Genomic DNA, 22,237 nt, shown 5'->3' with positions numbered 1-22,237 from the left:
TCACGTAATAGACTGCTATTATAGTTTTACCAAGAATCCACAACCAATAGTTTCCGACAATACGGATGCACCTGATCCCCTGCGTATTGATGCACACTTGCTCTTAGCAGAGGAAAATGCAAGGGATATTGTCATTGGTTCGAGCCTCATTCTCGAGCCGCATTCTTGAGCCTCTTTGAGTCAGGTGACATACGCATGTTATTCAACAAGCATTCGAGTCGTAAGATGGACCCACTATGCCGCCGAGACCCTGAAGATGCATGGACATGCTTCACGTTCGCCAAGATGGCTATAAAGTCTACTGAAGTATACTCGAAAGCCTCATGTTTTGCACTACAACCGACGTGAACAACGCACTTTCAGATTGAAGATCACACGACCAATAGTGACTAGAGACTCATAGTCAGCTCTCAAAATTCTCTTCGTATGCCTTACAGACTCGATTGCATGGCCAATTACACCAACTCTCAAAATGATGCAAGACACCTTAACTATTCCCGGTTACACCATTTATCGGGAAGAGGAAACTGGTTCCTCTCAAGTAGACGCTGCACCCCTTCAAATCCCTCTTCATCCTCTGGGTATGTCATCTTTCGAGTTCTTTTCGCTCTTTTCACAAGGCCATTTCCACTAACAAACTTTTCTATAGATCAGCTATCGATTGAAGAGGTTCGGGCGACTGCAAAGATCATCCGAAACCATGCTGCTTTCCACGCAGTCAAATTCAACTGCATCACCCTCCGCGAACCTCGCAAAGATGAATACACGGCCTTCAAGTCCGGCCAGCTGGCGAGACTCGACCGCCGCGCCTTTGCCATTGTCATTGACAAGACTTCCGGCCAGGTCGCCGAGGTGATTGTGAACCTCACCGAGGGTACCGTGGAGGAGACCCTAGCTCGTGAGGACGTCGCTCCGACCCTGACCCTCGAGGACCTTGACGTCTGCGAGCGTATTTGCCGCGCCGACGAGCGCGTGATTCGTGTTTGCCGCGAAATCGGCATCACCGACATGTCCAAGGTGTTCCTCGACGCCTGGGCCATTGGCTTTGACGACCGCTGGGGCATGGACCGCCGTCTGCAGCAGGGTCTGGCCTACTACCGTGACTCTGCCTCGGACAACCAGTACGCCCACCCGCTCGACTTTAGCGTCGTGCTCGACACGGACAAGGAAGAGGTCCTGGCCGTCGACGTGCGCCTGGTCAATGGCGAGCGTACCCCCGTGCCACTCGAGCAGCACAACTACCTGCCCGAGTATATTGGCAATGGCTACGTCCACGACAGCCTCAAGCCCATTGACATTACGCAGCCTCAAGGACCTTCCTTCCGCATGGAGGGCAACGAGCTGCACTGGGCTGGCTACAAGATGCACATTGGCTTCAACTACCGTGAAGGTATCGTCTTGTCCGATGTGAGCATGTTCGATATGTACGAGCAGCGCCAGCGTGACCTTTTCAACCGCATCAGTGTTGTGGAAATGGTTGTGCCATATGGAAACCCTCAGGTTAGTACTTAAACACTCTTCCTTCCCTATCTCCAAGTCAAAACAGGACAATTACTAAAACATGTTTTATCAGTCTCCTCACCAAAAGAAGCACGCTTTCGATGTCGGAGAATACGGCACCGGTTTGATGACGAACAGTCTCAAACTCGGCTGCGACTGCAAGGGTGTGATCCAGTATCTGGACGCAGTGCTTTCAACTGCCGACGGTCTTCCCGCCGTTATCAAGAATGCCATCTGCATCCACGAGGAGGACAATGGTCTCCTGTACAAGCACACGGATTACCGTGACGGTTCCGTGATCTCGGCCCGTGACAGGCGCCTGATCGTCTCCCAGATCATCACGGCCGCCAACTACGAATACGCCTTTTACCACATTTTCACACTCGACGGCACCTACAAGCTCGAGGTCAAGCTGACCGGTATGCTCAACACCTACTGCCTGCACTCTTCCGAGACGGCAGCTCCGTACGGCACCGAGGTGGCTCCCGGCATCGACGCCCACAACCACCAGCACATCTTCTCCCTGCGCGTGGACCCGGCCATTGACGGACCTAGAAATAGCGTCATTGAGCAGGACGCCGTGCCGTCCGACTACGCCGTCGGCTCTCCGGAGAACATGTACGGCAACGCCTTCTTGTCCAAGCCGACGCTGCTCAAGACGGCGCGCGAGGGCGTGCGCGACTACCGCCACGAGACGAGCCGCGCCTGGGCCATTGTCAACCCGCACAGCATCAACCCGTCGTCCAAGAAGCCCGTGTCGTACAAGATCATCAACAACAACTGCCCGCCTCTGCTCGCCAAGCCGGGCAGCATGGTCCACGGCCGCGCGGCCTTTGCGCGACACAGCCTCTGGGTCCTCCCCTACCGAGACTATGAGCTCTTCCCGGCCGGCGACTACGTGTGCCAGAGCGCCGGGCAGCTGGGCCACCCGCACAACCCGACCATTGTCGACTGGGTGGAGCGCGACGCCGACGAGTCCATTGCCGACGCCGACGTCGTCTGCTACATTCAGTTCGGCCTCACCCATTTCCCCCGCACCGAGGACTTTCCCGTCATGCCCGCCGAGCCCGTCAGCGTCATGCTCCGCGCCTCCAACTTTTTCGTCAAGAACCCGGCCCTCTGGGTCCCGCCCACCGCCATCAACAAGGACATGTCGTCGCAATATGCTGATGCCTGCGCGACTCCGGGTGCTCAGCCGGCCCCAGCAGCAGCGTCAACCTCCTGCTGCGCTGCCAAGAAAGTCCCGAGCAAGCTGTAGGCTGAAATGCCAAAGATACGCCTCGTGAACCGGGTGTGAACCAAAAAAAAAAAAAAAAATAAATAAAAAAAAGCTCCGATTGCGCTTTTAAAAGCCAAGATAGGGCTCATACTTGACTATTACGATCTGTTGAATTTATTCATCACAGTGTTCTGCATCTCTAGCGTATCCCGCTGTTTTAGTGGCGATTCTGAGCATTTTCTAGATTAGTATTAATGAGAGCACGTTCGCAATTTACGATAAGGAAAACTCATGTATTCGATATAAAATAGCTCAAACTCGGCAAATAGATAGTGAATGACCACTCGAGTATAGACCCTGAACCCCCCCCAAAATCACAACTAAACTGGTAAAACGATCCCTAGATCACCCAAATAGGGTTGTAAGACTGGTTGATGTCATGACATCCAACCAATGGGTTTTGCGTTGGGCGCATATCTCACCATCAAAAACCTCCCACGTTGCCTTCATCAATTGTTGCGCAACACGTATAGGTTTTGGTGGTAAGACTTGTTCAAGCTCTCCCAGCCTTTCCGTAATGAGCTTTCGAGCACTCGCCACGTCAAGATATGACGACTTTGACATCGCATTTTCCGTCAAAGAAGCCGTCGAAAAGACCGAGGCCAGTGGATCCGACGTAATCCCAGTGGCCACTAGCCCTGCGACATCACCTGGAATACCCATGCAACTTGTAGAAGCAGAAACGTCATCAAAAGTAAGACAGCTTCCAGCTGACAGATAGAGAAGAGGCTGGATGCAGCGTAGATCGGAGCTCGGCGGGGTTCTTTGCAGGATTGTGACAAGGTGGAGTGCGAGCGGCACGAGCCAAGCACTGTTTGGGACGAGACCGTCACTTCCAACCTGCTCAGGGATCCGGCGAGCAACAAGATCGGGGAATGTTTGGTACAGCTGGAGCAGCGATGCGACACGATAGCCTTCTGTGCTGTCGCGTAGATGCGTCCAACGTGTTGCATCCGTGCAATGGGGATCATCGAGCTGGATGTCGGCAGGCTCTACAGCCAGCAGTGCCTCCTCAAGAGCTTGCGCTGCATCAATAGCAGCCAATGCTTCCCTTAGACTCTCTCGGGTCATGTTGGTCTGCCCTCGTCGTCTTTCACACTCCTTGCGACATAAAAGAATGGCGTCTCCGAAAAGACTGAGAATATCAGGAGAAACACCAGTCCAGGCATGAGGTCGAATAGATATCTCTCTTCCTCGATTCTCACCATCTGATGCTCGTTTGGGTGCTGGAGCTACAGGTTCTCCGGCAACCTTGCGGACCATCTCTTCGTACTTCATGCAACCAGCAAAGAATTCCAAGAGCTGTTTGTCTTCTTTCGATAGACGATTTCTTCTCAGCTCGAAATGACGCATCAACTTTCTAGCTTGACGGTAGAAATGGGTACCCGTCTTCTTGGGGTCTTCCCAGCAAGTGGAGGAGCCCATGACGAATAACCCGAGCATCAGACCACATGGGAAATGTAGATCATCAGCCTCTGACGTGTAAAGTTCGGTGAGTTCTTCGCTAATGGCTTCAACGGCCAACATGGGCGCGCAGCCAATGATTTCCTTCACATCCGGCATAGTCTCCACCAGAGTGGCAGCCGACATACTCTGAATCGAGTAAAAGACTACCTGGGAAGAACCCCACTGGGATGCTGCGACGAGCCTGAAAGGGTTGCTCTCCGAGTCAAAGGCAGACCAGTATCGACATACTGAGCCAAACCAGTGTTGTACCAGAAGCGTCGGAAGGTGGAGTAAGCCAGCTTTTGGCGTATCCAGAGCCCCGAGTTGTCGGTTTGGGCAAGTCCCTGGCTCGTCTGAGATTTCTGGAGGGCTCACGGCGGGGGAGCTCATTTGAGGAGGGCTCAAAAGGGGAGTTTGTCCATCGTCAATGGTCCAGCCCGTGTCAGTCACTGGTGACGCGGAAGAAAGACTGGCGTCAATGGGGCACTCCGCTATCCTTGGCATGAGGTCCTGAATAACAACAGGTGGTGACTCTGGGACCAGAGGCAGAGGATAGAAGCCAGTCGGGGCCAGAATTACCTCTGGGGGAGGTGTCACGACATCATAGCCCTTCACGGTAGATGCGTTCTGTAGTCCAAGCCCATACTGATCAACGTGTCCCGGCGGAATCATGCCGCTGTAGTCAATGATTGGCGCATTGTCAAAGGCGCGCGCAGTGGGCTTGCTGTATCCTTCTCGCCTGACGCCGGCACCGTGAATGGCCAGCGAGGCAGTACTGGCCAGATACTCAAAATCGGCCGGACCAAGAGGTCTGGGCGAGGAGGTGGACGCGGGTTGCTCGTGCTTCGTAGACCAGCATAGGGAAACCCTGTACCCAGGACAGACACGGCCACTGCGAACGCAATTGGTACATGATGGGCGTGTTTCGTCGCAACGAATTCGTTTTTGCTTGCACTGGCGGCAGCCGGATCGGGACTTTTTATCTCTTCTAGTGTATGATGATTTCGTCGCTGTACGTTGCATAGAATGTGGGTTCTCGCTATAGTATTTGGTTTGCCGTTGATGGGCGGCGGTTGTGTACTGAGGCGTCACAAAGACGGCGGTACGGTTAGAGGTGGAGCTCCAAGAACACAAGGAGCCTGGGACAGTCGGTTGCGGGCAGGCAGTTGGTCTTAATACTACGGAGCACTATGACAAAAGGTGCACTACCGGGTCACTACATTACGGTTAGGTGCTGCCCACTGTCCGGTGAGTGGGGGCGGTCATTGGATAGCAGCGGCTGGCAGTAGGCGAAGTGGCCTGGGGCAGTTTCTCTATCTCGGCCATTAATGGATGGGAATCTCCGCTCTCGGATAGCGCTATCAGCATGGACCCAATGCCGAATGTGGCTTGGTGGAATAGTAGCTTATCATTATTGATCAAGTGAAGCGCCAACGCGTCTCAATTGGCCCTTGGGATCTGTCTTGATTCTTGAATTCCACTTCACTTCATTGCTGTTTTCTCATGCGACTGATTTCATTTTCATCTACGGATGAATCCTCCACAGGCAACCAGTAAAACCCCTTCAAGCTTGCGCACGAGGCACGTTGTTCCCTCAGATACCTATCCGGAATGTTTCTTACCCGTGGAATGTTGTCAAGGACCTGTAGCAGAGCGCGCCGGAACAACGACCCAGATACGAGATGAGTATTTCTTGCAGGAGCTAATTGTCGTATATTAGGGCAAGCATGTGCACTGTCATCATCCAAAGTTCCGTGCCCTGCGCTCTTAAAGGAGAACGACATGATATTAAATACGCACCCCTGGCGAGCCTTGGCCAAGCTCGTCCATGGATACCTAGTACCTGGTAGACGCGGTTATCGCTCAACATGGCCTAGAAGTTCTGCTCTTCAGCCCGCCGTAACGCCGATCCGAGCTACATACCTAGGTGAAGCACTTCCAAAGGTATGCACTTGAAGAGCGATCGGGCCGGACCTTTTCATCCTCGGATCATCTGACTGGCCAATCATCAATTTTTATATCTTATCATATCAAGGAAAGAGTGATTACATCCTTAAAATGGATGTGATACCTGATCATAAATTGGCCATGCTGGGATTAATTGTTAGCCAACACTATAACCAACTACTTATAGCATACTAATCTTCGGTATTAATGATCCATGATTGAGCACTGGCCTTTAAATCAACCAGGAAGTTCCTTCACCACCACGGGCATTCACTTGGCCAGAGAAGAGTGATTTGCTCAATAGTTTGAGTTCAACAAGCTGTTTTCGAAAGTTTCATCATCTCAACCGCGTCGCCTTCGATATTTCGTACAAAGAAACGTGGACTTATACTCTCACCACATGGAGATTCCTCCGGATACTATTGCTTTTTTTCCCGACAGTTGGCATCGTTCTATGAACCCTGTCAGCTCATCGTAGGGATGACTATCCTAGGAGAAAATTCATATTCATAGCAGACGAGGGCAGCGAGACCTGGCAAATCAACCAAGACGATCACATTGGCAGTGATGAGCCAAATTGTCCCCTTTCATAACGGGAATGAATGGCTTGCCCATCAAGCTAATGCCGCATGATGTTTCTTGGTTGAGATCAAAGTGATCATCAGCAAAACCCGTTCCGTGCCGCCCGTTGGTCTTGGGATCTGCCAATCATCGGGCCCGCCACACTAGGTTAGATTGTAATGCATAACGCAAGTGAGCGCACATAGGCAGTGTGCTCACATGGTAATTTCAATACCACTTTGTTTCCTTCTTGATCAGTAAAGAGGCTCTCAATTCGAATAGTTTTCAAATAATCACCCGCACCATCTTGGTCCATGCTGTCTACTGCACACTATGGCATTCGTGGTCCTCATCAGTGGTGTAAGCAAAGGTATGATGAAAGTCTTGGACTAGAGACTCACTCACAACATGTATCACGAGTAAACAAGCATAACATGAAGTCGTAGCTCACTGAGGGTATTTTAGGCATAGGAAAAGGCTTTGCGCAAGCCTACCTTTCCAGACCGAATCACATAGTGATTGGGAGTATCCGTGAGACTGCAATGTTTTCGCCTGGTGTAGCGGAATTGCGGTCATATCCGGCTGCCCAAGGCTCTAGACTGATTTTCATCACCATCGAAAGCAGGTCTCTGACGGATGCAGCAAAGGCATTGAAAGTGGTCGCCGATGCGGGTATCGACCACCTGGACCTTGTCATTGCCAACGCGGGAGGGACACCGGTTCCTACGACGCCCTTTGAGAGCGTCAGTGCCGATGAAATGATCAGGGACTACCAGGTCAATGCTGTCGGACCGCTCATGCTTTTCCAGGCCTGCCGGCCTCTCCTCTTGAAAGCTGCGTCATCGAAATGGATATCCATTTCGACAGGCGGAGGTTCCATCACCTTGATGGGAACGATCCGGTCACGGGACGGTGCAGCGTACGTGGCAGCAAAGGCGGCACTAAACTGGATCACTCGGTAAGACTATATCATATTGTCCACGTACATGTCATGCGAAGAACTAAGCAAAGTCCAGGGCTATCCATTTCACAAATGAAGATCTTACTGCAGTTGCTATCAATCCAGGGTGAGCTTTTGTATGCTTGACACTATCTAATCTCTGGCTACTAACGGCCCTCGAGGCTTGTCGGAACAGACATAGGCAATTGGATTGCCAAGGAATGGGGTATACCGCCGACTTATACCATTGAGGAAAGCGTCACGGGCATGATGAATGTCGTAAGTCTGTCATTCATAAACGTGCCACGTGTGTTATTAACCTCCACGAGATCGACGGGGCAACTCGCGAAGCGTGTTCAGGCAAGTTCTTTAGAAGAGATCCTATGGTAGAGAGTGCTTGGCAATTCAAGGTGAAGGCTTATTGCCTCTGATTGGTTTGTTGTGCATTGGAAGAAGAAAAACTAAGAAAAAAACATAGCGAAGAGGGACTGAACAGCTGCCGTAGCGATTCGCGCGTTTGACGATGACCCGAAATGGAGGGAGCTTTCCATCCAATTTTTGGTATTCGTGCTCAAGTATTTCAATGATAATTATCTATTATGCCCAGCGAACAATGATTGACATCTGGAATGTCTCAAATACTTGGCTTGCGAAACACGTCCGAGTTGCGAAACGGGTATTTAATGGTACCCGCCCTACTTTGAAACCCAAGAATTGGACAGGAAGAAAGCTCAGTATATTTACCTGAATTCTATCAGCCTAGAAGAGCAGCCTTGACAAACAGCGACAGGCACAGGAAACAAGACAGCGCCCAGATGCCCGACCTTGCAAAGCTTGCCTTGCCCTTGGCGATATTGATGTACATGAACGTGTACACGACCCTAGCGGCCAGGAAGAGAGCGGCGTGAGTATCAATGACCTCGCGGTCGACGCCGGCGACTTGAGCGGTCAGGACGGCAGCGGCGAAAAAGGGCAAGTTCTCGAGGCCGTTGTGGTGGGCGGCCTCGGCGCGCTCGAACCGGGCCAGCACCTCTGCCGACACGGTGCGCTGCATCTCGGCGCCCCATGTAGAACCGCGTGGGTTGGCATTGTTCCAGCGGCCATTTGTCGCGTTCTTGATGAGCTGCAGTGCGTAGGCGTGAGGGGCGATAGAAATGAGCCAGTGCGCCGGGATGGCGAGAAGGGAGTAATTGATGGCCATTTTTACTTTTGAAGACGGGGCGGGAAGAGGTGGTGGGTGGAATGGGCGAGCGGGCGAGCGGGCAGATTGGTATCAGGTCTCCGGTTCTCAGGTGGGGGTCAAGCGTGGAGTGCAACGTTGATTTCAGTTTCGGGCTGAAGATTGGTGGTAGCAGTAAATGACCCTAGCTAGGTATGGTGGGTTGAGATCGATTGTGCGACAATGACAATGCAGAAGCGAAGTAAGGAATGAAGACGTTTCTTGACACCTTCAGTTCCAAGTTTCAATAGCCAGGTTGCAGCGTCTTGCGAGGTTTCTGGTGGCCTTTAACCTTTTCCAGGGTGCGCCCCAAAATCTTGTTGAGCCGTTCTGCACGCTAAGCCCCAAGGATATCGGTACCTCGGCCCTCGACATGGTAGTAAGAGGCAGTAAGCTAAGGTGCAGGTGTACTAGGTATATTTCACGTGCACTCTTGTTCCCGTTGTACAGAAGCTCAAATTGACATTTGGCTGCATTGGAATGAGTAAAAATAAGAGGGTATCAACGTGAGCTTCGATTAGCATTCATTCATCTACCAAGGAAAAGCTGGGTGGCGCAAGGATCGAGCACAGGTTGCAGGGACAAATTACAGCACTTCAGGGCAACACGACAGAGGCAGCAGGGCCCTTGATGGCACTGCGCCAGTCTGCCGGGTCTGCTTTTACGATACTTTATACACGGCTGGCGATCAACAGAGATACGATGGTCACTGAAATAAATTAACCTACATGGGTCCAAAGCTTACATTAGATTCCGTGGTACTCTGAAGAAGTAATGATCCCATGTCCGATGAATGTTGCAGTAGGTGAAAACCATGACTTATCGGCTCGTAAGTTCTCATCAGACAAAGCTTTGTTGGCCCTGTCGTGATTCTGGGAAGCAGATGCTAGAAGATCATTCCTAACCAACAGCGAATTCGCCAGCCTTACTGCTTCATCGAGGGAACAGCAAATATACGTAGGTAGATTAGTTGCCTACCTCCATGTAGCTAAACTTTGGTAGGGCTGTAGGCTGGCGGCAGGCCACCGTTGCTCAAGCTTTCACCTCAAAGCTTCCAGGCCACACGCATCACTCCAACCCGCATCGTAAACGCCAACTGATCAATGCAGCCAATGAAAACACTCACATATACACCTTACGATACAAACCTTGAGTTTATGATAGAAGCCCCTTGGTAGGTTTCATGGTAAGATTGTTGATAACGTGGCTCAGTCTCTGAAACAGGTAAGCAGTTAATCTGCAGAGCGTGGCAAGACATGAATGGCAAAAGTATGTACCTAAGTAGGTAAACAACGTTAAGTTTACACATGTCTATAGTCAAAAGTCCTCAGCTTTTGCGTCATGCCGCTCGGCCAATTAACCAATCAGAGAATGCCTAATTCGAGCTGTGCGCCTCTCAGCTCACATACTCCCATCCTGGTCGAATCCTGAGCCAACCCAAGCCACTTCTCACTGTATACTTGTTTTACATACCGGGCATATCATACTTGCTGACCTAGTAGCCGAGTTGGGTCGCGGATGTGATCCGTTGCGGGACAGGTTGATCTCATTGATTCATAGGCAGAAACTGTATGTCCGTCCTCCCACGCGGGGTTTCCCCGTGACCATAAGCCCAGGAATTGGGATTACAAGATCAAGACCCCTGTTGCCTGACCCCCGTCTCCCTCTGAGCTCATTATATGGTTGCCGGCGTCTTCAAGGTAAGCTCGCGCCTCGCTGATCTATGCGAAAAACAGCAGGAAGCTTAAAATGCGGCTCATGCCATATTGCCTGGCCCGTTCTTACGACGAGTGCTGGAACTGAAAGAGATGGTTCTACTTAATAGATGGAACGCCCACAGGAACCAACAGAGAGAATGACGGATGCTTTCATATCATCTTTGTGAATATTGTATATCTCTGCACACGACTTGAGATATCAAAGAGAAAGAGCTAGTAGAACTTAATACTTGCACGTCCGATACCTACTAGGGATAGAGACTGGCAACATGTCTTCCACGCAGACAGCCTCGGCTGGGTGGGGATCCATCATGAATCTTCTCTCGGCGGCAAAAGAGGATCTGGACAGTCAAAGTGGCCGCATTGGTCCAAACTTGAAGTTCCTCCAGAAGCTCGGCAAGACCTACCTGAATAAAGGACAAGTTGATGATCGTCAGTTCTTGGTATGCATCTTGGTACCTCTCCGCCATTCGTGCGACCGTACACTCATGTTGCAATATCTAGTATGAAGATGTCATTCGCCTTGCTGTTTCACTACCCAACAATTCTGGCGTTCGCCAGGATCTATCTTCACAGTTCATCAAGACACTATGGGGCAAGCTCGAGCATCCACCCCTCTCGTACTTGGGGGACGAGTTCAAGTACAGGATGGCTGATGGCTCGTGCAACGTACGTATCGTTACACAACCCTGAACCTGAGGTGGTGGTAGTTCTGACCCACTGCAACAGAATATCAAATATCCCCAGCTTGGTGCAGCTGGGAGTCACTATGCACGAAGCGTCAATTCACAACACACCCACACCAGCACACTTCCCGACCCTGGCTTGATCTTTGATACTATCATGGCTCGCCGGGGACCAGCTCGTCCCCATCCCAACGGAGTTTCATCGTCCCTGTTTCACTTTGGAACAATCATCATTCACGATATCTTCCGCACCGATGAACATGACAGTACGAGAGCGAAGTCATCCTCCTACTTGGACCTGGGACCTCTGTATGGCCACAATCAAGGGGAGCAAGACAAAGTCCGAACGTTCAGGGATGGTATGTTGAAAAAGGATACTTTTTCTGAGATGCGTATCATCGCACAGCCTCCAGGAGTAGGCGCGTTGTTGGTCGCCTTCAACCGCTTCCACAACTGGATCGCTGGTGAACTTGCTACAATCAACGAGAAAGGCAAATTCAGTCCGCCCCCTCGTCTCCCGGGTGGTGGCGAGGATATAGCTGCCATTATGAAACGAGATAATGACCTTTTTCAGACGGCTCGACTAATCACGTGCGGACTCTACGTCAACGTAATTCTCAATGATTACCTGCGGGCCATTCTAAACTTGAATACCAACCCGTTCCCCTCGGACTGGAGGCTGGATCCCCGTGATACCACGACCAGCGTCTTTGACCCCGAAGGCACCCCTCATGGTATCGGTAACCAGGTCTCTGCCGAGTTCAACTTTGTCTACCGATGGCATGCGACAGTGTCCAACTCCGATGAGGCCTGGTTGAATGATATAAACCGCCAGATCTTCGAAGGTGTCTCCCACCCAGAATCGCTTGACACGAAGGCCTATTTTGTCCTACTGAGAAAGTGGTTTACCGAGAAAGTGCCACCCGAACCGGAAAACAGGACATTTGGAGGACTGAAGCGAGGAAAGAACGGTAGCTTTAATGATGCGGACCTGGTCAAAATCATCACACAGGCTACTGATACAGTGGGCGGCTCCTTTGGTGCCAGGAATACCCCCAAGGCTCTCAAGGCTATTGAGGTTCTGGGTATTCAACAGGGCAGAGACTGGGGCATGGCAACACTGAATGAATTCCGCCAGTTCTTCAATCTCAAGCAATTTACTTCCTTCGAGGAGGTGAATTCCAAGGACCCTGGCGTTGCTGACGCTCGTGAGTTCCCGCGCCATATTGGAGATATTGAATAGGAGACTAACAGTTCCCAGTCAGGGCACTTTATGGTCACCCGGATAACATTGAGTTGTACCCGGGCTTGATGGCAGAGGAGGCTAAACCGGTAGTCTCTCCTGGTTCTGGACTTTGCCCTGGCTACACCATCTCGGAAGCTATTCTCTCGGATGCACTAACCCTGGTTAGAGGAGATCGCTTCTATGCGCATGAGTATGGCCCTCAGAGTCTAACATCTTTCGGCTTCAAGGCCGCGAGCTCCGACTTTGATGTCGCCAGTGGTGGAGTAATGCACAAACTCCTCATGAGGGCCTTCCCTGGCTGGCATCGCAACAATAGCGTGTACGCTCTGTACCCATTCAGCATTCCCTCCAAGACGAAAGAGATCTTTAGTTCGGGAGGTGCGAAGCCGCCTCAGCCAATCAGCTATGATCCTCTTAGTCTTGTTGGACCGCCTATCCCCGTCACATCATGGCAGGGTTCTATCCAAGTGCTTCACGACCAGGAAAAGTTCAAGGTACCATGTAAGTCTTTTATTGATTCTCCAACGAGGCCAGGTCGGAGTACTGACAGACATGCAGGGGGCCTTCATATTTCCCAGCTTACTGGACACGACTTCATGCTAGGCGGCGACAAGCCTTCCAACACAGCTCAGAGGGAGTTTTTCAAAGAGAGGATGTTCCGGCCCGAGGATACCTTGGCAGAGGTCCGCGACTTTTACGAAAAGACCACTGCCAAACTCATTAGAAAGAATGGTCTCAAACTCGGCGGCTCCTCCCAGATTGATATCGTGCAAGAGTGAGCACACTACAGCTTTGCTTTACTACCTTAGCTAATCTTGATATAGTATCGGCATCCAGGCTCACGCCGAGTTCGCCGGCCGCTTCTTCGGCATTCCCATGAGGCCTGAAGGCTCCGAGCCTACCGTTCACCCATCGCTTCCGCATGCATACACGCCAAGCGAGCTCTACGAGGTCCTGGCCAAGCTTTTCCAGTATGTCTTCCTAGACCTCGACAGCGCCAAGTCTTACAAGAACTTGGTCGTTGCTGGACGAGAAACCGTTCAGCTCGGAGAGACTGTCAGGAGGGTCGTCCAGGGTATCAAGGGTGGCGAGGGTCTTCTTGTGCAACTCTTTGGCATGGTTCTCGGCAAGAACGGTTCTGGCGACGTGCACAGTCTGGAACATTTTGGCCGCGATCTCATCAGGCGACTCATGGAGCAGGGCCACGGAAGAGACATTAACGAGGTCGTTTGGGCCTTGGTCCCGACAGTCGCTGCGGCTTGCGTGCCACAAGTTCAAGGTGTAAGTAAATTGTGGCCTACTTCTCCCGCCTTTGTGCTCTGGCACATTCAGTTTACTAAGATGTTTGGACCGTAGTGGGCTCAACTGATCGACGTCTATCTTTCGGACGACTACAAGAAGCACTGGAAGGATATTGTCCGCTTGTCTCAATCCGATGATCCCAAAGCCTTTGAGCAACTGAAGCAGTATGCACTAGAAGGGTAAGTTTCACAAGTACGCATACCATATCACTGTTGAGAACTAACCTTGGACTCGCTTACAGTTTCCGGCTGTTTCCTCCCGCTTCGGGTGTCATCCGCGTGGTCGCATCCCAAGCGCCCGTGACCGTAGCATCAGCACCCAAGCCTCTATCCCCTGGCTCCGGTGTTTTTGTGGACTTTATGACGGCCGGCCGCGATCCGTCCAAGTTCCCCAACCCCGACTCTATTAAGCTGGACCGACCATACAACGCATACCTTCACCAGGGCTTTGGCCCACACTCGTGTCTGGGCAGGCCCATTGTTGAGGTAGCCGCTGCGGCCATGCTACGTCAGTTTGCCCGCAACTGTCCCAATGTGAAAGAGTCGCCTGGTGATGCGGGTAAGATGAAGACCAAGCTGTTCAACGGAGCCTTCCCCGTCTTCTTGTCCCAGAATGGGGATGACTGGGAGGCGTTCCCTGTCGGTGAGTATCAAGTCCCATCCTCCTACTCCGTAGATAATTGCAGTGTATGATGCTAACTTGTGTGACTACTAGCTAAAAAGGTGATTTATGACGGGTTTGCTGGAATGCCGACAGGTGGTGCTGGCCCAAGGAAGAATGGATTTGCGAATGGGTACAATTAGAGATGGAGTTCTTCAAGATGTAATCTTAGTCACAGTTCCACTTCATTAATATTACTTCTTTCATGCAAGACTGATACTTGAAAAGATGGCAGAACTGTGTCTTGGCAGAGTGATTCAAGACTGGTATATTGATCTAGAATTTCAAACAAGTCAAGATCACCTGTGATAAGTAAAATCTGTGTCTGCATCGCATTATTAAATTAAGCATTACCGCCTTGCGCATCATAAATGCTGAAGCCTCTTCCATCTGTCATCTTTAGACGATTCAATCACCTGTACTATCAAATAAACCACTACTGGTCCGTCTAATAGTAGAGGGGATTCTCAGGGTCAGTGAAATCAAAGACCACAGAAGAGTGCGGCTTGGCGCCTCCGCGATTGGCAAACTCGCGCGGGAAATCAATGCTGCGGTTGAAGCTGAGACTGCCGTCGTCCAAGATGTCAATGTACAGGGCCTTGAAGTCGGCCGGGGTATTGACAATGCCAATCTCGCCCGTCTGGACAAAGTAGTCGGTGACGAGCAGGTGCTTTTGGTCGGGCGTGATCTTGAGGTAGTGCGGGCCAATGGTGGGCTGCACCTCGTCAGGGTCGTCGAGGCGCTTGACGTTGCTCAGGTCGCTAATGTCGAGGGCGGCAATGTGGTCAGCCAGGGTCAAGGTGAAGTAGGCAAAGCGACCGTCTTGGGAAATGTCGGAGCTGATGAGATGATTAGTTTATGTCATTGAGTCATTGAATAGAATGTGGCAAGAGACGTACTAGATGGCCAGATTGTTGCGAGCCTTCTCACCCAGGTCAAAGAGAAGCTCAGCCACTCCCTGGTTACCGTTGGCATCCTTGCGGTGTGGGTAAATGATCCAGACTTGGCCCGGGCCAACGGCGGTGGCAATGGCAGCACCTTCGGGATTTCCAGGAATGAACTTGACGTCCTGAATACCTTCACCCTATATGGTTGTTAGCGTGTAATCTCTGAGTGGCAATGGTATCCGTCGACTCACGTTGGGAATAGTAATGGTACTGATGATAGAGCGAGTGGGCAGATCCCAGAGACGCAGGGTGCTGGCCTTCTGGATGCCCAAGGTGGGCTTCAGGATGGTAATGGGCACGACAAAGTCGGAAGTCAGGATGACGTTGCGGTCCCAGTCGACCGACAGTCCGTGAGGCGAGTGCTGCTCCCCGAGGATGTTGAGGGTGCTGGAGACGTCGGTGAGAGCAGGCCACTCGGCGATAATGTCAAAGTTGGCATCCGTCTCAATGAGACGACCCGGGGCGGTTCCGACGGCAGAGCCCATGTAGGTGATGAAAAAGCCGCCATCAGGCTTTGCGCGGATCTCATCGACAATGGATGCTAGAATGCCTCGGTTGCTCTTCAAGAACGTGGGCTGGTATGGGTTGGTAGTATCAAAGTAGTACGCAGTATCTTGGGTCTTGAGAAGTGACAAGAGGCCACCGCCGACCAGTGTCTTGCCATCCTGTGACACTCCCAAGTGGTGAGGGCTGTTGCCACTGGTTGGGACGTCTGTCACCCACAGAAGAGTACCAAAGGTGTCCTGGACAAGTTAGCCTCATGTCCATAGAATAGTGGGTTCAAGCTACTTACATCATCAAGACTGTATGTGGCAAGGAAATCAGCGTGAATGTTGTCTCCGGCTGCAGTCCAAAAGTATCCAATCTTCTTGGGCTTGATGTTGCTGGGGGTAAATTCAGGGCTAGGCAGGGGGGGTGTTGGGAGTTGCAAAATGGGCAAAGGTGGAGCATTGCTGGCCAGAGGCTCCGTAACTCCTGGAATGGAAGGGATGAGAGGAGGCAGAGATAGGCCCGCGACCTCTTGAGCAAGAAAGCTCAGAGCACTGAGCCCTTTGAAGACTCTCAAAGCCATTGCGGTAGAGGTAGTTGAAATGAGCAAATTAATGTCAAAGGTGCAAGGCCAAGACTAGAGAAGATTGTTGATGAGACAGTTTGAGTAAGTTTTTGGAGATTCTGAGGGAGAATGACAACCATTTATAATTCGTCTGGGCCCAAAATCACGACTTAATCAGACTCTTCAGCTTTCATTTTCCTCCTCGTTCTCCGCCGTTCCCATCGTCAACAACAGCTTTCGAATCGATCAACAACTTCTTCTTCCTGCTACCGAACTTAAAAAATGATGTTACTATTGTCAATAATGATAACATTCAGCGTTTTTGGCGATGATTGACAGAACCTTTCCAATCGAGGCTCGATGTGCCCATCTCATGGCGGCTTGGCGAGATGACGATGTTGGTCATATTGTCCACGACTGCAGCATGTTATTAGGACACAAGGGGAAACTATCGACTACAGCATAGTGTCTCCAACGCTCAAAGACTAGCATAGTCGCCGCGGGTAACGCATGATGCCATCGTTGAGACTGGTAGAGCATATCAGCCATAAGCTTTTGATCTGCGAATGGCACAAAAGTCAGCAAAATCCTCGACAAATGATCAACTTGTGGTACGAAATTGGTGGCGTCCACCAATGGAGGCTGCTTCATTTGACCTGCAGATGTACTGTCTGTCATCCCCTGACAATCGCGAGTTGTATTGCGATGGTACTTGTGAGGCTAGGATCGTATGGCCAATGACCGCAAACTTTGTGAAGCCTCACTTCCTATTCAAGGTGATCGACACTGACACTGATTCCGGATATTTGGAATCCGACACTATTGGACATGGAATCACCATGCTGACATACAAATGCCGGCATACATCTCGATTTCCTGGAGACCTGGTTCTGGTGGATGTCGTCCCAAAGTTAAGCTTAGTATAAGGCGAGGCATGGCGCAGATCCCACGGCACTCTAAAATAGGCTAACCTTGGGGTACTTGGCATTGTCAGTGCGCAAAGGATGACTTGGCGTCTGTTTAACGCTGCACCACCAAGCCCGTCTATTGCCAAGATATCGCGTCATATATCGTGCTCGACAAGGTGTTCAGCTTATAGGCGACAACACTCTGGGATCGGCAAACATGCATCCTTCCGGGATGACTTCTCAGGGGATGCGAGATTGCACTATTGATGCAACGCAATAATTGTGATAGTCGCAGATGAAAAGTCATCAAGATCTCGGTCGCGACGCGCATAATTGCAACCTGCCGCATCACAACATCTATTTCGTTCCATCAAGCCTCTATGGCGGAATCGCGCGCCATGGCACGTGATATCATGTTGATCAAGCGAGGGCATATAGTAATACGAGAAACGCGCCTCTTCTTTCGTTCCCGTGGGATTACAACCAAAAACTCAGTCTGTGTCATTTGAACTGTGGTGTCGCTAATTGCCCTTCATGAAGTCTCTTTTGAACGCGATTGTGACGGTGCTGGTAAGTGGCCAGACAGCCGCTGCACTTGTCAGTGGTCGTGCAGGCGGATTTGGTGATGGCCAGCCCATTGATGGAAATGGAAAAGGTGCCCCAATACTGGGTGAGTAACTCAGACTCGAGACAAGAAAAGTCAGCGGTATTAACCAAAGTAACAGGTGGCACAAACAAGGCTCTTGACCTGCAGAATCCAGATAACCTGGGTCAGCAAAGTACCGACAATGGTGTTGTGCCTAATTTGAAATGGAGTTTCTCAGACTCCAAGACTCGCATCCTCAAAGGTGGATGGGTCCGTGAGCAAGTCGTCACAGACCTTCCCGTCAGCACCGACATCTCGGCCGCGCAGCAACACCTCACCAAAGGGTCGATCCGAGAACTTCATTGGCACCGAGTGGTAAGTCGACAATCATACGACCGACGCCACTGATTTCTCACACTCTTTCAGGCCGAATGGGGTTATGTCTACGCTGGCTCTGTTCTCGTCTCAGCCGTTGACGAGAATGGCCAATACCAGGTGGCAAAGCTCGAGGTCGGTGACGTTTGGTACTTTCCCAAGGGCGAAGCGCATACTATCCAAGGTCGGTCAGCCGCTTATGATTGCAGAGAAATCGATGTCCGTTTATCTAACCTATGAGACAGGCCTCGAGGATGAGAATGAGTTCTTGCTTGTTTTCGATGAGGGCAACTTTGATGCTGTCGGGTAAGTCGCGTTGGGATTGCTACACCTGTCAATGCTGACGTCGATTTAGAACTACGTTCAACATTGATGATTGGGTATCACACACACCCAAGTCTGTGCTTGCCAAGAATTTCAATCTTTCCGAGTCCGTGTTCGGAAGCGTCCCGTCGCCCAACCCATACATCCTCAACGCGACAGTTGCTACAGAGGATGTCACGGGTGGCAATGGAGAGTTGACTGGCAATGCTTCTTATGTCTACTACGCTAAAGACCACCCCCTCGAAAACGTCCCTGGACATGGCGGTACACTGCGCATCATAGATACCAAGACTTTCCCCATCGCCACTACTATCGCTGCGACTGTGGTTACCTTGTCGCCAGGTGGACTGCGCGAGCTTCATTGGCATCCTAATGTAAGTTCATCGAGCATCACTGATGAATTGCCATAGCTAACAACACCAGGCTGCTGAGTGGCTCTACTTTCATCAGGGCCAGGGCAGAGCCACAGTTTTCATTGGAAACACCAATGCGCGGACCTTTGATTTCTCCGCCGGTGATACTGCATTGTTCCCTGACAACAGTGGTATGTAATCAATTCATTTTGTGCCATTCGGATTCTGACATGAAACAGGACACTATATTGAGAACACTTCGCCCACGGAGGACCTGGTCTGGATTGAAATTTACAAGAGTGACCGGGTCAAGGACATCTCACTTACCCAGTGGCTGGCTCTTACGCCCGCAAATATCGTTGCTGATGTACTCAAGATTCCTTTGGATGTTGCCAAGTCTCTCAAGACGGAGAAACAGATTTTGATTGAATAAGCAAACAACATTGTGAATGTTCATGATGTACAGGCAGTTGGGAGGTTTACGCTTTCTCTGGTATGGGTCCACTTGGCATGGTTCCCAATTTTAACGCAAACATGATCGACGATACTGTCAACACTAATACCTATTTATATATAATTTAATATACTCGGATGATGTTAATATCTACTCATCTAAGAATCACGAAAATATCATTAGTTTGACATCAACTCATTGTCGCACATGCTAATGCCTCAATTATCAAGATTATGGGATAAGGAGTGTACATCCTGGTGCGGTGGACTGAAAAGAAAATAACTGATGAAGAAGCGCAAAGAAAAGATACAACACCGAGGATTATTGTTATCTCGCGTACAATCCGAATTGGTCAACTTCGTCTGAATCTGTTTGTGGAAGCGGCTTGCCACTCGCCGGCGAGCATAATCGGGATTTCCGCTCGCTAAACTGCCCGCTAACTTGCAGGAATCAAGAAGACTCGAGCTTGTTTTCGCCTATTATATTGAACCATATGTCATCTGTGTCGTTTAAATATGCCAAGGACAATCTTCGTACAAAGTAAACTTTGCCTTCCATTATACTTGACTTTTAGCTCTCGTATGTGGCAGCTGATTGCTTTGCAATTCTTTCTCTCACTGCCTTTAAGATGCCAATGGACAACATTTCCAAGGCGCTAATGTCTACTTTAAATACGCAAAAGATAACTCAATATCAAATGGCCGGCGATGTCTTTAAACGAAGCTAAACACTAGACAATGGCGATGGTGTCAACCTTAAAACCAGGTAAACTTGCTGCCTCGCATGAGTACAGCTCCTCATCCACGTACCCACGGAAAAACCCTACCCGCTTGTACTGCTGTCCATCCTTCACAAGAAGAATGCCGCACCTAGACAGCAAATAATTGTCCCCCAGCGTTGTTGTAGCGTCTATGCCCAAGTAGCCGTGATCATAGTGACTAGACTTGCTAATTAGCATCGCAATCACTTGCAAAGACCCATATGCATCATCTGAAGATACAGAGCTTTGGTCATCGTTCTCCTCGGCAGCTTCGTAAGAGCCTTTTCCACTAAGGCCCTCGAGGAGAGTCTCTTTATCTGGCCAGTTGTCTTCCCAGGCGTCTGCGTAGCCTGTGAACACGATATCATCAATTGATATCTCACCTATGCCGTCACGATAATCGATGTCCCATTTGACCAGTCTTGTAGGAGCCCTGATTGTTAATGATGCAGACTTGATGCTGAAGTACTCTGTACCGACACTTGTCGGTTCTAGATTCGCTTCAATCACGTCCACGCCGTCAGACACTGTCTCCTGGCCGATGAATAGGCCAGTGTGGCCATCTTTTGTTCTGCCCTCCTTGATCCACCAATTTCCAACGAAGCAGAAGGGAGTGTCAATCGACGCCCATGACCACGACGGTGCACGAAATTCCTTCGGTCTAGGCTCTCTTGCGCCTTGCTCAACCATCCAACAAAGACCAAGTGGTAAGGTCTCCTTCCACAAACCAGCCAAATATGTGTGCTTGTTGCTGTCTCCGTAGACTTTGGCTATTGCAGAAATAGCCACGAGTCTGTCGGACTGGTTCGTCATCTTCCTTCCACTATACGAGTTTACTACTGGTTCCCAGGCCGGCATCGGTCTCCCGGGAATGCAAGGAACTGCGGAATGGTCAGGCTTGCGACACATGACGAAAAAGATGACCGCTGACTTACCATCGCCATAAAGCCAGTTATAAGTGTCAGTTACATAGAGCCGGTCTGCTTTTTTCCAGTTCCCATCAAACCTACGGGCGGATCTGCAAGACCAGCGCATCACGTCCAAGGTGAAGCGAAGTGAGCGCGGAGAGAGCAGGATCTCTTGGAAGGTCCATGCTCGAGAGTTGATAGGATCCCCGGTCAAAATATTCTCGTGATTGTCCTGGCACAGTAGTACTTGTCCCATTCGACCATCAATAGACTCATATTTGATCTGGGAAGAAACCAGTTAGCAGCTTTTCTTTTCCGCGAAGCTTCACTTTGGCCGAGTCCAAAGCGCATACCTGAGTCGGTGGAAACGAGTCATATGAATAGACAGTCTTGCCCAGGAATCCAGTTTGTGCCCCTTGGGCCCGAGCTGCCTCGATGGTAATATAGCCCTCTTGGTAGATCTTCGGCATTGAAGCGAGCTCACGTGATAGATCGCTTGTATCATCTTGGATAATGCAGAGTGCGTCAATCCATAAATATGGGATATCCAGTCCCCTGCAGACCTTGATGGCATCCACCAAGGTCTGCGGCAATACATCCATTTCAATCCCTTCGAGATGTTTGGACAGCGTCGTTCGAGTTGTTCTAGTCTCCTGTGGGCCACCCCAGACGTAGCTCAACGAAGCCCACTTGACATTCGGCCGGGTTTCCATTTCGACGAGGCGGACGCGGTTATCATCTTTCCCACCAACTTCCAGTAACCTGGTTGGCGTAAAACCAGTACGGAGATCGGCGCAGAACCGGTGAGCTGAGAAGCATTCGTTGATCCATTCCTTAGCTTGAGCGAAGGCCCTTTCGGATTGAACATCGGTATGGATTCTGATCACGGGTAAAACTTCGGATGAGGCATCCTCTGCATTGGTAGATCAGCCTTCCTAGTCCCGCCTCAAGTCGATAAATACGTCTGGTCTACCTTTGCTCAGAGAGTAAACACGAAGCGCATCGCTTCTAGTGACCCGTAATCTATTGGAAGTTGTCGGGTCGAATGTCGCAACTATTGGCTT

General features: G+C 50.6%; 8 protein-coding genes across 8 annotated transcripts; 4 read left to right on the top strand and 4 right to left on the bottom strand.

Annotated features, from left to right (window-relative positions):
- Positions 1-472: 472 nt before the first annotated feature.
- On the top strand, positions 473-2,758 carry PFICI_04018 (uncharacterized protein; the record flags this gene model as incomplete). Its single annotated transcript, XM_007832599.1, has 3 exons — positions 473-581; positions 650-1,500; positions 1,574-2,758. 3 exons carry the CDS (start codon positions 473-475, stop codon positions 2,756-2,758), a joined length of 2,145 nt encoding a protein of 714 aa, XP_007830790.1.
- Positions 2,759-3,124: 366 nt separating this feature from the next.
- PFICI_04017 (uncharacterized protein) lies at positions 3,125-5,248 on the bottom strand (the record flags this gene model as incomplete). The annotated part of the gene is made up of 1 exon (XM_007832598.1): positions 3,125-5,248. The coding sequence occupies one exon, from the start codon at positions 5,246-5,248 to the stop codon at positions 3,125-3,127; it is 2,124 nt and encodes a 707-aa protein (XP_007830789.1).
- A 2,027-nt stretch (positions 5,249-7,275) lies between these two features.
- PFICI_04016 (uncharacterized protein) lies at positions 7,276-8,104 on the top strand (the record flags this gene model as incomplete). Its single annotated transcript, XM_007832597.1, has 4 exons — positions 7,276-7,691; positions 7,750-7,800; positions 7,856-7,952; positions 8,003-8,104. The coding sequence occupies 4 exons, from the start codon at positions 7,276-7,278 to the stop codon at positions 8,102-8,104; spliced, it is 666 nt and encodes a 221-aa protein (XP_007830788.1).
- A 323-nt stretch (positions 8,105-8,427) lies between these two features.
- Positions 8,428-8,874, bottom strand: PFICI_04015 (uncharacterized protein; the record flags this gene model as incomplete). The annotated part of the gene is made up of 1 exon (XM_007832596.1): positions 8,428-8,874. The coding sequence occupies one exon, from the start codon at positions 8,872-8,874 to the stop codon at positions 8,428-8,430; it is 447 nt and encodes a 148-aa protein (XP_007830787.1).
- Positions 8,875-10,921: 2,047 nt separating this feature from the next.
- On the top strand, positions 10,922-14,647 carry PFICI_04014 (uncharacterized protein; the record flags this gene model as incomplete). Its single annotated transcript, XM_007832595.1, has 9 exons — positions 10,922-11,053; positions 11,115-11,279; positions 11,340-12,504; positions 12,558-13,043; positions 13,101-13,317; positions 13,367-13,823; positions 13,899-14,023; positions 14,086-14,486; positions 14,559-14,647. 9 exons carry the CDS (start codon positions 10,922-10,924, stop codon positions 14,645-14,647), a joined length of 3,237 nt encoding a protein of 1,078 aa, XP_007830786.1.
- A 305-nt stretch (positions 14,648-14,952) lies between these two features.
- On the bottom strand, positions 14,953-16,523 carry PFICI_04013 (uncharacterized protein; the record flags this gene model as incomplete). The annotated part of the gene is made up of 4 exons (XM_007832594.1): positions 14,953-15,343; positions 15,404-15,588; positions 15,643-16,194; positions 16,245-16,523. The coding sequence occupies 4 exons, from the start codon at positions 16,521-16,523 to the stop codon at positions 14,953-14,955; spliced, it is 1,407 nt and encodes a 468-aa protein (XP_007830785.1).
- Positions 16,524-17,947: 1,424 nt separating this feature from the next.
- PFICI_04012 (uncharacterized protein) lies at positions 17,948-19,484 on the top strand (the record flags this gene model as incomplete). The annotated part of the gene is made up of 7 exons (XM_007832593.1): positions 17,948-18,083; positions 18,139-18,374; positions 18,426-18,558; positions 18,620-18,680; positions 18,730-19,072; positions 19,122-19,242; positions 19,291-19,484. The coding sequence occupies 7 exons, from the start codon at positions 17,948-17,950 to the stop codon at positions 19,482-19,484; spliced, it is 1,224 nt and encodes a 407-aa protein (XP_007830784.1).
- Positions 19,485-20,235: 751 nt separating this feature from the next.
- On the bottom strand, positions 20,236-21,886 carry PFICI_04011 (uncharacterized protein; the record flags this gene model as incomplete). Its single annotated transcript, XM_007832592.1, has 3 exons — positions 20,236-21,146; positions 21,201-21,456; positions 21,527-21,886. 3 exons carry the CDS (start codon positions 21,884-21,886, stop codon positions 20,236-20,238), a joined length of 1,527 nt encoding a protein of 508 aa, XP_007830783.1.
- Between the last annotated feature and the right edge of the window lie 351 nt (positions 21,887-22,237).

The sequence above is a fragment of the Pestalotiopsis fici genome, assembly GCF_000516985.1.
Source record: "Pestalotiopsis fici W106-1 unplaced genomic scaffold PFICI_Scf_2, whole genome shotgun sequence".
Lineage (NCBI taxonomy): Eukaryota > Fungi > Ascomycota > Sordariomycetes > Amphisphaeriales > Sporocadaceae > Pestalotiopsis > Pestalotiopsis fici.
This window is presented reverse-complemented; position numbering and strand designations above follow the sequence as displayed.